The sequence below is a fragment of the Zea mays genome, chromosome 9, assembly GCF_902167145.1.
Source record: "Zea mays cultivar B73 chromosome 9, Zm-B73-REFERENCE-NAM-5.0, whole genome shotgun sequence".
Classification (NCBI taxonomy): domain Eukaryota; kingdom Viridiplantae; phylum Streptophyta; class Magnoliopsida; order Poales; family Poaceae; genus Zea; species Zea mays.
Window position 1 is genome coordinate 107,129,175 of NC_050104.1, and position 13,508 is coordinate 107,142,682.

Sequence of the window (13,508 nt, forward strand, 5' to 3'; positions counted from 1 at the left end):
GCTAGCAGCCAAATGTTACCCTGAAAAAAATTATAAGAACAGCTCCTACTACTATGCATTGGCATTTCATTCGTCAGCTGACCGACAAGTCAACAGGTTATCACTGGGGATGTACAGTTACTTCAGTACATTGGTTTGTAATATCATAGTAACGGCAAGTAGTACCCCTCTGGTAATAAATATATGGCATTTTTCATTAAATCTGGGCAAGGTTTTGAAATTTTGGCCATTGATAGTTTTCGAAACATTTTGTTTCAGAAAATTGAAAATCATATATGTATATAAATTTGTCTTCAACAATTGTTTTTTTCCATAATCCTATACAATTACTTGGCACTAAATTTACCGGGGATCCCATGAAAACTCAAAAGCAACATATACATCCGCTAGATTAAAGGGGACGTAAAGAACCAAAGGCTAATGTTTCAGGCAATAGCAAAAGGGCAAACTTTAAGCCTGCTTTTCCTACTTTGATCATTGCCTGGTGTACGTAGTCAGGGATACCAAGACTGCAAATGAAAGAAACCTAAACTGTAGGATCGACAAACATAGTTTGCCAAGATATCGTCCATTAGATTTCGTATAATCATTCCACCTTTACCTTTCCGACCTCCTTTTTTCAGCTAAATCCATGAACATATAATTGGACACGGATACACATACAGAGAGAGATCGTCCCATCTCTCTCGTGATTCTTAACTACAGGCTGAAAAGCACAGTGCATTTGCAATTGGGGCAAAGCATATGCATGGGCTTCACATTCTTGAAAGCTGGGGTTATCCCAGGCATAGGGAGGAGGTTGCTCAAAGGGATGAACTTTAGCAAAGCACACATCTTTGTGCAAAAAGATGAGAGGATTAAAGCAAAACTAGCTATGAGATTCACATGCATTGGGATCCACCAGGTGTGCTTCATGTTCCACATAATTTCTTCCCACATGCACGGAATCACCAAGTTAAATTAAAAATAGGGCCGCTACACATCCGTGTAAAACTCAAGCACAAGTGAAAATGAAAATTTCAAACGACCTACATGCACGGAAATTCATCAAAGCATCAGGTGCTTAGGGGTCTACTACATGCATGGATGTACTTGAATTGTAAAGGAATGGTTAGATGTGAAAGATTTTACACTCACATAATTTCCATTTTTATTTCATCTTTCATGCATATGCATGTCTAGTTATTACTTAATAATTCAATGTGTGGTTATCACGGGAGAGAGTACTTATAACATGTGTGTTTATCCTAACCTATCCGTGGGGATCTGTTGGATCTCGCCTATGAAAAGTCCAGACCTAATCCCTTTAAATATAAAGGGGTACGACCGATTAAGAACCTCGAGCACATTCTAACCGAACCAATCTATTATTTTCTTTATCATTTCTGACTTAAAAGTAGATATAGCATAGACCTAGTTGTAGTTCACACATCATACCCTTTTCGGCTCGACGTCGTTTGGGGACGCCCCGAGTGGCCTGCTAACCCTCGGGCATCATCTTCACCTCTATTCGACTCTACATCGTTTAGAGCTGTCTTGGGTGACCTTCCGACCCCAAGACGATCTTGAGATCTTGCCCCTCGGGGAGGGACAAGAATCATGTTATACATTCAACATCTGTTGCTCGACTTGATTTCTTAATTCCTAGGCGACTCCACGTCGTTTGGGGACTCCATAGCCGACCTGCTGACCCGGAGCACCCTAAGATCTCTACCCAGCAGCGAAATCTAGGTTCATGCAAGGAAGAAGATGACCCTGTGTCATCGCGGACTATCCAGCCCAGAGAGCGGATCGTCCGACAATGACGCGGAGAAGGAGCCGCTCTTGCAGTGAGGTCATGGACCGTCCGACCTAGAGCCACGGACTGTCCGCGTCACCGCCGCATAGGGCACCACCAAGTGGTACACCCTAGCGTTTGGTGTTAGATCGGCACCAATAGATTGATATGAATAGCAATATTGGGTTGTTCATATATGGTAGATATATATGAAATGCCAAATTATAAGCAGTGTTCTAAATACTGAGATAAGATATTTAGTGGTCTCTCTCCTCAAACTATTAATAGCAGACTAAGTCGGGCTATATAGCCACTAATAACAACTAAATTATACATAGGAGCTAATTTATTTGCTTTATCACCTGCAAACAAAGTACATCCCAACACGTAACGGGAGATTTAGAACCTTGGCTACAAGCTAATTAAACGTAGTTTCTTTTAAAAATGTAATATGCGTTCTCCTTATTTGTTACCTAATTAAGCTGGTTTCACTTCATCAAAAGGGAAAAAAGTATGCTCACTACAAATTTCATCAAACGCATAGTCTATTATTTGATTGAACTTCAAAGAACCGATAAAAAGAAAACTTAGTCCACATTGTCTTTCCACAAGAAATACCTAGCATCCAAGAAGGAAAAAAATCATACATTGCAGGTATCAGAAAAAAATATTACTCCCTTTCAGTTTGATTGATTAATAGTTTTGGGTACTCGTATGTTCGGAAAGAAAACTTTGGAAACAGATTTCCATCTGGTTGGGAAAAGGAATGTTCATTGTAATCTGCTTGTTAAATCTAGAATAAAAAACATAGTAAAAGTTATTATGAACTCCAATATACATATATCACAGTTTAAGTGCTCAACACAAGTATTCTTAAGTAAAACGTTGACTTTAAAAAACCCAGTGATTTGGGAGTACATAAGCTTTCCTTTTCGTGTATAGTTCATCTAAACAAAGAATGGCACATTTTCATCACTAAAGTCATTTCTTTAATTGCATGAACAAAGTAGAGTTCCAGCCTCCAGGGACCAACTAGTAGTGCACTTTGCAGTAGTCATGCACGAGTTTAAACTGCCTTAGCTTGGCAAATATCTGCAACTATTTGTCTGCATGGAATTTTTTACTAGCTGTACCTCAATTTAACATCTTACATTAAATCCATATGCAATAAGTTAAGTTTGATATGGACAAAAAAAATAGATTAAATATCTGGAAAAGAGAAATGTGCAGCTCATGTGGATTAATTATTGCTACTAACTCTGTGCCACTTTCTGATAAAACAACAAAAATAATTTGCTAAATAGGGAAAAAAACCCAATCAGCTCCAGACCCCAATATGTATATCCCCAATCATTATGGAACCATCATAAATTAACATGCTAAAAGCAAAACAAGAAAAATAAAAAAAACTTTGTATATATAAGTACAGACTCAGTAGGATTACTATGTACAGTGTACGTATATATCTTCACCACTTCCATGCTGCACTGCACGATTATTTTCTCAGGTTAACATTAACAATCTGTATATTGAACCGTCCACCATATACGTATAGCAGATGGATCAAAGTCCGCACATACAATGAAGCTAGCTAGGCTAGGCTACGGCTAATCAGACGTACAATTAGATCCTTTAATTATATGCATACATACATAAACCCTGCTGCATGCTGCTTATATATACGTCTATCGATCGATGAATGGAAACCTTGCGTGCATGCTCTTTTCTCATGCACGGTTAAGTGATCGACGCATGGTTTCAGTTTCACACGCAACACACTCAACAATATACATACGTTTGCATTGGGTTACGGATCGATTGCTTGCTGTAGTAGTACCTTACCGTACCGTAGCGTACGCACTCACCCCTGGTCTATAGCAGTCGGTCGCCGGAGCCTCTGCTCGACGACGACAATGGCGGCGGCGGCGGCGGCGGCGGCTTCCACACGCTGTGGTGACGACGGTGAGCATTAGCTGCGGCGGCGGCAGCGGTAGTAGTCATGCTAGTAGCGTTGGTGGTGGCGGCGTGGTCGACCTCGGAGGAAGGGTCGCGGTCGTCGTCGTCGAGGTCGTCGAAGCAGTCGATGCCGCAGGCGGCGTGGCCGCGGCCGAACGCCCGGATGTGGTCCTTGAGCGAGCGCTTGTGCTTGAAGTCGGAGCCGCAGGCGCAGTACCAGAGCTTGCCGCAGTTCTTCTCGTGGGTGCGCCAGTCGCCGCGCACGGCGAAGGCCTTGCCGCACTTGCGGCACATGAAGGGCTTGATGCCGTGCTTGCGGCGGTAGTGCGTCTGCAGCGTGCGGAAGTCCTTGAGCGGCCGCGCCCGCGGGTGGTCGATGTTGTTCCGGCACCCCGCCGCGCAGCAGTAGCACGGCAGCCGCAGCATCGCCGTCGGCTGCGTGCCGCGCAGCGACTCCGGGCCCTTGCGGTACTGCGACCCGTGGCCCCACATGTGCATCTGCAGACCATTACCACATCCAAGGGCATAGCTATAGCATCAGTGATTCAGTGGTTACTGGTTAGTGGAGTTGGAGTAGTGGATCGATCGATCGATATTAAAAATGGGAAAAATCTATCGCCGTGATAGCAGATTAATTACTACACACGCCATCGCCATGTGAGTTATTAAGCATTCTCTGTATGTATTGCCGTGTGAATGATCTACGGAGCAGTAGTATGTAGGCTGTAGCTATGCAGTTCGTTAGCTGCATGCATGAGAACTGACTGAGCAGTTAGCATCGCGTCGCAGCCGTGTGGGTAGGGTACTGAGACTGTCTACTGTCTACTGGCTAGGCAGGAGGAGTGAGGGAGAGAGAGAGAGAGCTCGGAGCTGCAAGTGTGTAAGTGGAGTGGCGCTCTTCACGTGCTGGAGCGAGGCGACGGCCGGACGGGGGCAGGTGGTAGTTGCTGAGAGCGAACAGGATGAGGGACCAGCTAGCTCCACCTCTGATCCTCGATCCCTTCGTTCTTTGGATGCTGGCTGGTCTACCATGGCTAGCTACCTTGCAGTACGCAACCCACAGTCATGTCGATGCTGCATCAGTCTGCTATGTTGAGGAGAGAGGAGGGAGACGATCGAGCAAGGCAGCAAAAGGGATGTTGCATGCGGCAGGGGTCTGATCGATGAGGAAATTGACTGTGCCGTGCGTCACTGATGAACGGCACTGCTCGTGGTGGGGTTTTTGTTGCGATGAGAGAGGGAGAGACAGGGGTGGGGGTAGAGATCTAGACTCTAGTAGAGAGAGAGAGCGCGCCGCGAGAGAGAGAGAGAGGAGGAGGAGCCTTGAGGAGATGAGACCTTGTTTGTTGCTTGAGAAGCACATCTGTGTAAGCCTGAAGGAACTGATCAGGCAAAGATAAAGATGCCTTTTTGCCAGATCTTTCATCTCAGATCTCTCTTTCTCTCTGCCCCTATTTCTCTCTGCAGTCTCTCCAATTGAAAAAAAAGGCACAATAAGGCGCAGACTCCAACAACACTGCACACTACTACTACTCCTAGGTAGCTAACACAGGCTCTTCAGAGTCCTTCCCCATGCCAATGGCACGGCAGCCATTACTGCATGCCTCTGTGTCGCTCCTGCTTCTCCCTTCTGCTGCTCGGTTCAATCAAATCAAAGGTACATGGGATCAGAGAGAAGGGGGAGAGAGAGGAGGATTGAATGATCCAAGCCTGCAGGTCTAGTACTACTCCTGAGCTTGTGATGGATGCATGCATGCACATCTCTTCTGATGGTCGAATCCATGCAGCAAGGAAGAGGAAACACAAAAAGATATAGGGAAGGAAATTCACAAAAATGAAAGGAAATTAAAGATGATAGACGAGACGCAGCGGGTGATAATCACGAAAAAAAGAGCGGAACCCAGCACCAGCACCAAATCGATCAAAATCAGGCACAGCAAGAACAGGAAGAGCATGTCAGATCGATCGATGAGACTCAGGGATGAGCTGCGCCTGCCCCTCACCTGCATGTTGTTGTATCGGTTGAAAGTCTTGTAGCAGACGGGGCAGGAGAACTGGGTGGGCCCAATGAGGATCTGCGACGGGGTGGGGATCCAGTACTGCCCTTTCGTCAGCCTCCCGATCCCGATGGACGCGCAGCCCACCGTCATGGCGTCCTCCTCCTCCGCTTCCTCCTCTTCCCCCGCTTCATGGTCGACGCCTTGATGCTGCTGGCTCCTCCCTTCCGCTGATGGTTCTTGGCTATCGCCACCGTCCGCCGCCGACTCGGAGGGGCTGGGGCCGGAGCCGGGGCTGGGCAGGCCGATGTGCAAGGCCACCGTGACCTCCCCGGCGGCGGCCTGATCGGCCTCTTCTTGGTTGCTGCGCGAAGTGGCGCGCTTATTGCCGTCCTTGTGATCTCGGACGTCGCCGCCGCCGTGGTTGTGGTTGGTCGCTGACGATGGCGTCAGGTTGCTGAGGAGGGGGAGGGCTTCCCTGATGGGAGGGGAGTGGGGAGGCGGGTGGTGGAGGTAGTAGGAGGAGGCGTAGCTGCTGGGGAAGGAGGTGGCGGGGGGAGCGTTGGAGGGAGGTAAGTGGGAGTAGTGGCCTCTGAGAAAATTGCTGTAGGGGTCTCCCATGGTGGAGTGGTGGAGTGGAGCTGAAGATAGAGAAGAAGAGGAAGAGCTGTGGCTGGGAGGGAGATGGGGAACTATTATAGAGAGAGAGAGAGATGAGATGGCCAGGGTTGCAGCTGCTAGTAGGTACTCCCTATGGAGAGAGAGTGAAAGAGAAGCGTGTGCTTGCAGCCCTAAAGGTGTAATTGAGGTTGTAGTGGAGGAAAGGGAAGCTCACTAGAGAGAGAGGGGTATGGAGAAAGTGTGTGTGGGAGAGAGAAAGAGAGAAGAGGCAAGAGTGGGGTGAATATCTCCTGGCTGACAGCAGAGAGAATAGATGAAGGTTGATGACGAGTAGGAACAAACGCAAAGGTTCGGAAAGTGGCGTTCATACTGAAGCTCAAGTAGTAGTGTATGCTGTATACTCAGTAAATGCATGGTGAAAATCTTGGGACTTGGAAGTATAGTTTGGGAACCAAATATTCCACCTGCTATGCATCATACGAAATTTATTCCACTCGTTGAAAACATGCACGCGTGAACCCTGTACGAAAAAAATCTCTGTATGCTACAATAATTTTACTTGGTAACGTCACTTCTATAGCACTTTTTATCCTTCCATACTATCATTAGTGATATAGGAGGTTAGTAGTGTTTGAATGCACTAGAGATAATAGTTAGTTGACTAAAAATTGTTAGTAGAATTAGCTAGCTAGTTAACAAATAGCTAGCTATAGCTAACTATTACCTAATTTGCTAAAAGTATCTAATAGATGAACTATTAGTTAGACTGTTTGGATGTTTCGACTAATTTTAGTAGCTAACTATTAGTTATAGTGCATTCAAACACGCTCTAAAAAAATTGCATGTCATAATCTCTTATGTACCACTATCTAAGTGGCACAAAATGAATTAAAACATTTACGACGATAAATAAGGTATTGGTTAATGTTGGTGGCATACAAGAAATTGTCCCATATGAGAAAAATATATACACACTCTATCTATATGTACCACTAATAATAATCTATCAGTTTAAAGTTTGCAAAAAAAGCCACTCAGCCAAACCACCCCACGACCCATAACCTCGACTAAAATCCACAAAAAAATTACAACCAGAATTACACACTGTCAAAACCAACGGTTCAGATAGCCGAATAACCACTCTTCCTTACTCAAATCCAAGAAACAATATTATGAATCATATTTTATCCCTCGACCCTCTCCCTTTTCCGCAACCTCGCCATCCTTAGCTAGCTCCCCCTCTCCCGTGACACCGTCATTCGCGCCGCCGTCACCAACCACCGCCGACCCTTTATCTCCATTCTTCGGGATCATAGCGTTTACACGAACTATATATATATATATATATTTGTCACTTAAAAATAGACGAGTGTGTAATCATATGTGTTACTAAGATCATGCTCCGCGACAGAACAATAAGTTAGACGAGTACTATAACGTGCACATGCGCGTGTCAAGTCCTAAACATGCTCAGAATTAAACAGAGACGATCACAGAGAAGGAGATAGACTAGTACCTAGATGGCTCCGTGACAACAAGCTTCATGCATGCATCATGCTAGCGGTACATGCATGTTGGACCGGTGTGTCCCACCTAGAGAGAGAAAGTTTAATTAGAGGGCCAGGAGAGGCGGCTACGACTAGTAGGTGGTGTGCCAGGAAGTAACACACAGCTGCTCGGCCAGCGCACGCTTATAATTACAAAAAAAGAGCGTAGTTTTGGAGGACGCAGTCACTAGAATACAAATTACCGTATACTGTACAAAATATGCACAAAAAATACTCCTTGTATTCCAAATTAGTACTCCCTCCGTCTCAACTCCCAATACACTATTTGATTTAGGTCTTTATTTTGTGTTAATATTCTAATTGATGACAATAAACTTAAACACATATACAAAACACATACATCAAATATTGTATGAATCTATTAAGAGCCTAAAACGGATATTATTTTGGGATGGAGGGAGTTGTTGTTTTAGCTCTTGACTTTTTTGTCTATATTTAAATGGATAATGATGAATTTAGACACATGTATAAAACACATTACTTATTTTATGAATCCATTAGAAAGCTAAAATAAATTCTAATTTGGGACCGGGGGAGTATATATATGCTTATAGTACATGTATGAATGTATGGCAAAAAAAATCTTTTTCAATGCATGCATGATATCCTTAGGTTATCCGTATGTGTATGGAGTAATAATGCCGCATGCAGAAAGAAAAAGAAAAGAAAAGTAGAAATGAAACAAGTCGCGATGCATATGTATGTATCTCTTAGCTACGCCACTTTTTGCTTTGTGGGTAGTGGAATACTAAAGCAGAGCTTTTGGGCCCAGCAGCTTTTGCAAGTGAAGTCATATACTAGATTGCCTTGGTGATTAAACAATTACTCTACGCGTGGTTGTCGCCTTGTCTATTTGTTTGAATGCTTAACGAGCTCCGTGTTCGCTTTGATCAGTTGATTATTACTTCTCTATTTGCGACAGGGAAGCAGTTCGCCTTGGGTCCTTGACAGGCGAGCTACCTGTTGCCTTCAGCTAGCGAGCGGAGCTACCTGTTGCCTTCACCTTGGTCCTAGTGCAATCTGTGCTTGGAAACTGTACATGGATCGCTACTTGCCGGTGAAATTCGGGCTTTGACTAGGGCGTCGGACGCCGTGGCTGGTTCAGCAGGCTCGGGCCCCTATGCAACGCGTGACTGAGGGCTTGTTCGGTTATTCCCAATACACATGGATTGGATGGGATTGGAAAAAATTGTGAAGAAGTTTGAGCTGTTTGGGATTCAAACCCATCCAATCCCGCTCAATCCACATGGATTGAGAGCTAACCGAACAAGCCCTGAAGGGGAAAAAAGAAGGAATAGGAAAAACATAGAAATAAGAAGATAGGAATGTATATGCAAAACAATGAATTAAAAAACACCCGATGTTTGTAGAATTGCAATTGGAGAAATACGGAAAACCAAAACATGATGTTTGAGTAGAATTTTTTTCGATGGATTTCTTATGGAATCAAACGCAAAGGAAATTTCCAATGTGCAGTTCCTGTGAACCCTGGGTCAGGTGCTACAATGACTCAATCGATAGGAACGGGAGTCCTATTGTTGAGCCCGCTTTTGGGCAGGTGGACGGTCCGGCCTATAGGGCCGGACGGTTGCGGTGGTGACGCGAATAGTTCACGTGTACAGAATCAGTTATGTTCAGAGTTTTTTATGAGATTTGTTAGCTAATTCTATGTGATTAACTTGGGAACCGACTTATAACGGGTCTAGACTTCTCCGATCCCTTTATATAGATGAAGGGCTACGACCGATTGTATCCTCCACAATCGATCAAATCAAATCTACTCATCGTTTTGACCTTATGCATTAGGAGTAGCTCTAGTTTAGCCCTAATTTAGCCTCCATCTACCTCAAATCTTCGCCTCCCTTCGGCTCTACGTCGACTACAGGCGTCTTGGGTGACCTGGCGACGCCAAGACACACCCTGGGATCTCTCCTCCCTGACGGGGTCGCTCCCGGGAGGTGAGATATAGGTCTGCTGCGAAGAAGACCCTCTGCGCCATCGCGGACCGTCCAAGCCCCAGATGCGGACCGTTCGAGCCCCAGACGCGGACCGTCTGGATGTATGTAGAGGAGGAGACGCTCCTGCGCCAGGTCGCGGACCGTCTGGCCCTGTGCGACGGACCGTCGGTGCCTCCACAGAGAGCACCGCCAGGCGGTCTGTTCCAGTGTTTGGCGCCCAGTTCGACGCCAACACACTTTTCGACGACTTCGCTAGGATCAGGTGTCTAGATCTACTAAAAATCAGGCCCTTAAATGGTCGGTTCTAAAGATCACACCGATATTTCCCTAGATAATATCTTAAAGCTGGCTGTTGAAAGTCTAACGGCTGAGGGGCAACAACATTACGAAGACTACTGGGCTGTTTGGACTGGCACCTACGGCGCCGCACCACGCCTAAGGTGCGGCGGCCAATTTGAGCGCCACACCAGAGTGTGGCGCGGTGTGGCGTCTGGGAGAGCCTACCAAACATGCCTTACATACGTCAAGCGAAGGAGAAATTCTTGTCACAATACACGGTGGATCGCCACCAAAAGGTTGTCAAACATGGAGAGACCAACGTCGCATCTCTTCTATCTTCGCTTCAAGTCCCCAATGTAAGTAAACCCAACGACATCCAATCTATAACATTATGTAGATCAGTGGCAAGATCAAATAAAACAACAGATTGGAGGGTTAGAAGAATCAATTAGGAAATTAACACGTGCGTTGGAGAAATCTGTTGCCCCTAGTTTTCCATCATATGAAACTAGTAGTAGGATATCTGTGTCTAATACATCGGCAACAAATGAGGACTCGCAGCCCCAGCCATTATATGGTATGCCGATGAACTCATATCCAGGACAAATACCACCACCGCCATCCCTGCTTGGCAGATCGGCGCCCCTGGATACGGTTGGACCGTCCGAGCTTTTTCCTGGATAGTCCAACCCTTACGCGGACCATCCGGCTTTCCCTGTCGGACAGTCTGGGGCCACACCAGGACCATCGCGTGGCGCCCCAATAGTAGCAAACACAATCGAGCAGTTCGGATTTACCACCGGACAGACCAGATACGCATACGAAGAACCTACTGTTGCACAGTATGCTCCAAATTATTGCACACCACAGCAGCAGTATGTTCCGCCCCCTACATATTTAAACCACATCGCGTCATACGATCACAGGTCGATCAACATTATCGATCGGTCACGACAAAAAGGTTGACATAGCAGTGCTCGACCGAATGAGCCCCACAGCCCAGGGTCTGGTGGTTTGCCACCCGGCGCAATAGAGAAAATTAGGGAAGAGATGGCTAAACTATTTCGAAATAGTCTCAGAGTTAGTGTAGCCAGAGTAGGGCAGTCATATCAAAAGCCATATGATCACCGGTTTGACACTGTCCCATATCCACAAGGGGTAAGGATACCGAAGTTTCCTAAATTTTCTGGTGAAAATGGTAGTACACATGCACATATAAGCCAGTTTCTAGCACACCTACGCGAATTGGCCGATGGGGAAGCTTTTCGTGTTCGTTTATTTTCCTTATCCCTTACTGCTACCACTTTTGTATGGTACGCCGCTATGCCTCCTAATTCCATTAATTCCTGAAATGATTTAGAGAGTAAATTTCATGAGCATTTCTTTTCCGGGAAATATGAATTAGTGTTAGCTGACTTATCTTCAGTTCAACAGGGACGCGAAGAATCAGTTAATAATTATATCTGGAGGTTCCGGGACACCAGAAACCAATGCTTTCAGATCCATGTCACAGACAAAGAGCTGGCAGGGCTGGCTTTTAATGGGTTGCTATCCTACTTAAGAGACAAATTAGATGGCGCACAATTCTTTTTAATAGCTCAGCTACATCAGCAGGCTTTAGCCTGTAAAAGCCGATTTAAAAAGACATAAAAATCGATCGCACGTACTATACATCTAGTAGAGCGTGATAATTCAGATGATGAATCCGTAGATGTATATACCGCTGAGCTTGTTTGACAACAAAGGCCAAATCTTGTGCATGTTCTTCTTTATAGCCGGTTCAAAAAATCGGCATGAAGAGATTAAATTTACCTTTAATGTTGCTAAATGTGATAAAATATTTGACGAGCTACTAAAAATGGCAATATTAAATTAACTCATACTATTCCTCCTATGGATGAATTAAGAGATGTGCTTATTGTAAGTGGCATAATTCTTTTTTCCATGCCACCAATGATTGTAATGTTTTTCGTCGACAGATACAATCGACCATAATTGAGGGTCGGTTGCCTTTTTAGGAGATGCAAATGGACACACAACCATTTCCTGTCAATACAGTAGAACCCATAAGCAAAAAGGTTTTAGTTCGGCCCGAAGTGGCCGATAAAGGCAAAGGCAAAAACATCGTTATTTGCGATCCTCGCACGTCAAATATATCACAAGAAGAGATTGCTCGAAAAGCTCCGGGCAGAAAGACTAACAAGTCTGGAGGCGCCAGGGGGCAGGCTCAACCGAGCAGCCGATCAAAACTCCCTGACTCGAGCATTGCGGAAAGTCCGGCACATGCGCGCGAACGGTCCGGTGCTCATGTGGACAGTCCGGCTGACTAAGCCGGACAGTCCACCCATGGCTAGAGGCGTCAACCTCCACACAAAGCAATGTAAGAGATGCAAGGGCAAAGCATACATGGTCGGCTGGTCAAAGCCGGCCCTACTTTTGATTAGTTGTTCTACAAATACGCTAGCAAGAAGGCCATTCTATGTGATCGGCCAACAAAGAAACCCCGGTCACCCGCTAAAACAAAACAACCGAATAAAACGGCTTGAAAGGCGACGCAAAAAGCATCATCTATTCACCTTGTGATGTCAGGATGCTTTCCAACCGCCTACTCATCATCGATGCATTGTCCTGTTCAAATAAGGAATGGCACGACGATGAACCCATGGTACATACATAGTCCCTTTATCTATTCAGGCTAGGGGCACCTCCATTCTATATCTTTTGATCCATTGATCAAATGGTCATGGCCAAGAAAGATGCAATATGAAATGACCTTTATGCATTGGAGCTCTATTGAATGATCACCCTATTGCATTAAAAAGCGGTGACTTGCATCAGGCTTAGTTCTTACTTCGGAACAAGTGACTTGTAAGATCTAGTGTTTTCCAAAGATTGTTGGTAGCACATATGCTTTTGGTACATCAACCTTCACCAAAAGGCAGGAGGGCATATGTTGAGCCCGCTTTTGGGCAGGCGGATGGTCCAGCCCTGTAGGCCAGATGGTACGTGGTGGTGGCGCGAACGGTCCGCTTGTGCGCAGAATTAGTTAGAGTTCCGAGTTTCTTGTGGGATTTGTTAGCTAAATCTACGTGATTAACTCGGGAATCGACTTGTAAAGGGTCCAGACCTCCCCCTTTATATAGATGAAGGGCTACGACCAATTGTACCCCCCACAAATGATCCAATCAAATCTACTCATCGTTTTTACCTTATGCATTAGGAGTAGCTATAGTTTAGCCCTAGTTTAGCATCCCTCTATTTCAAATCTTCACCTCTCTTTGGCTCTACGTAGACTAGAGGCGTCTTGGGTGGCCTGCCGACACCAAGACACACCCTAGGATCTCTCCTCCCC

The 13,508-nt window shown here is 45.5% G+C and overlaps 1 protein-coding gene across 1 annotated transcript; it reads right to left on the reverse strand.

The window, feature by feature from the left end:
* Positions 1-3,097: 3,097 nt before the first annotated feature.
* Positions 3,098-6,607, reverse strand: LOC103638807 (zinc finger protein WIP2). Its single transcript, XM_008661621.3, has 2 exons — positions 5,737-6,607; positions 3,098-4,231 (listed from the first exon to the last, which is right to left on the reverse strand). The coding sequence occupies exons 1-2, from the start codon at positions 6,349-6,351 to the stop codon at positions 3,650-3,652; spliced, it is 1,197 nt and encodes a 398-aa protein (XP_008659843.1). The 5' UTR covers positions 6,352-6,607; the 3' UTR covers positions 3,098-3,649.
* Positions 6,608-13,508: the final 6,901 nt, after the last annotated feature.

Excerpts from the sequence above, each read along its gene's own strand:
- LOC103638807 (XM_008661621.3), bottom strand. The coding sequence starts at position 6,351 with ATGGGAGACCCCTACAGCAATTTTCTCAGAGGCCACTACTCCCACTTA. Across the intron at positions 4,232-5,736 it reads ACCGATACAACAACATGCAG|ATGCACATGTGGGGCCACGG; the intron begins GTGAGGGGCAGG and ends AATGGTCTGCAG.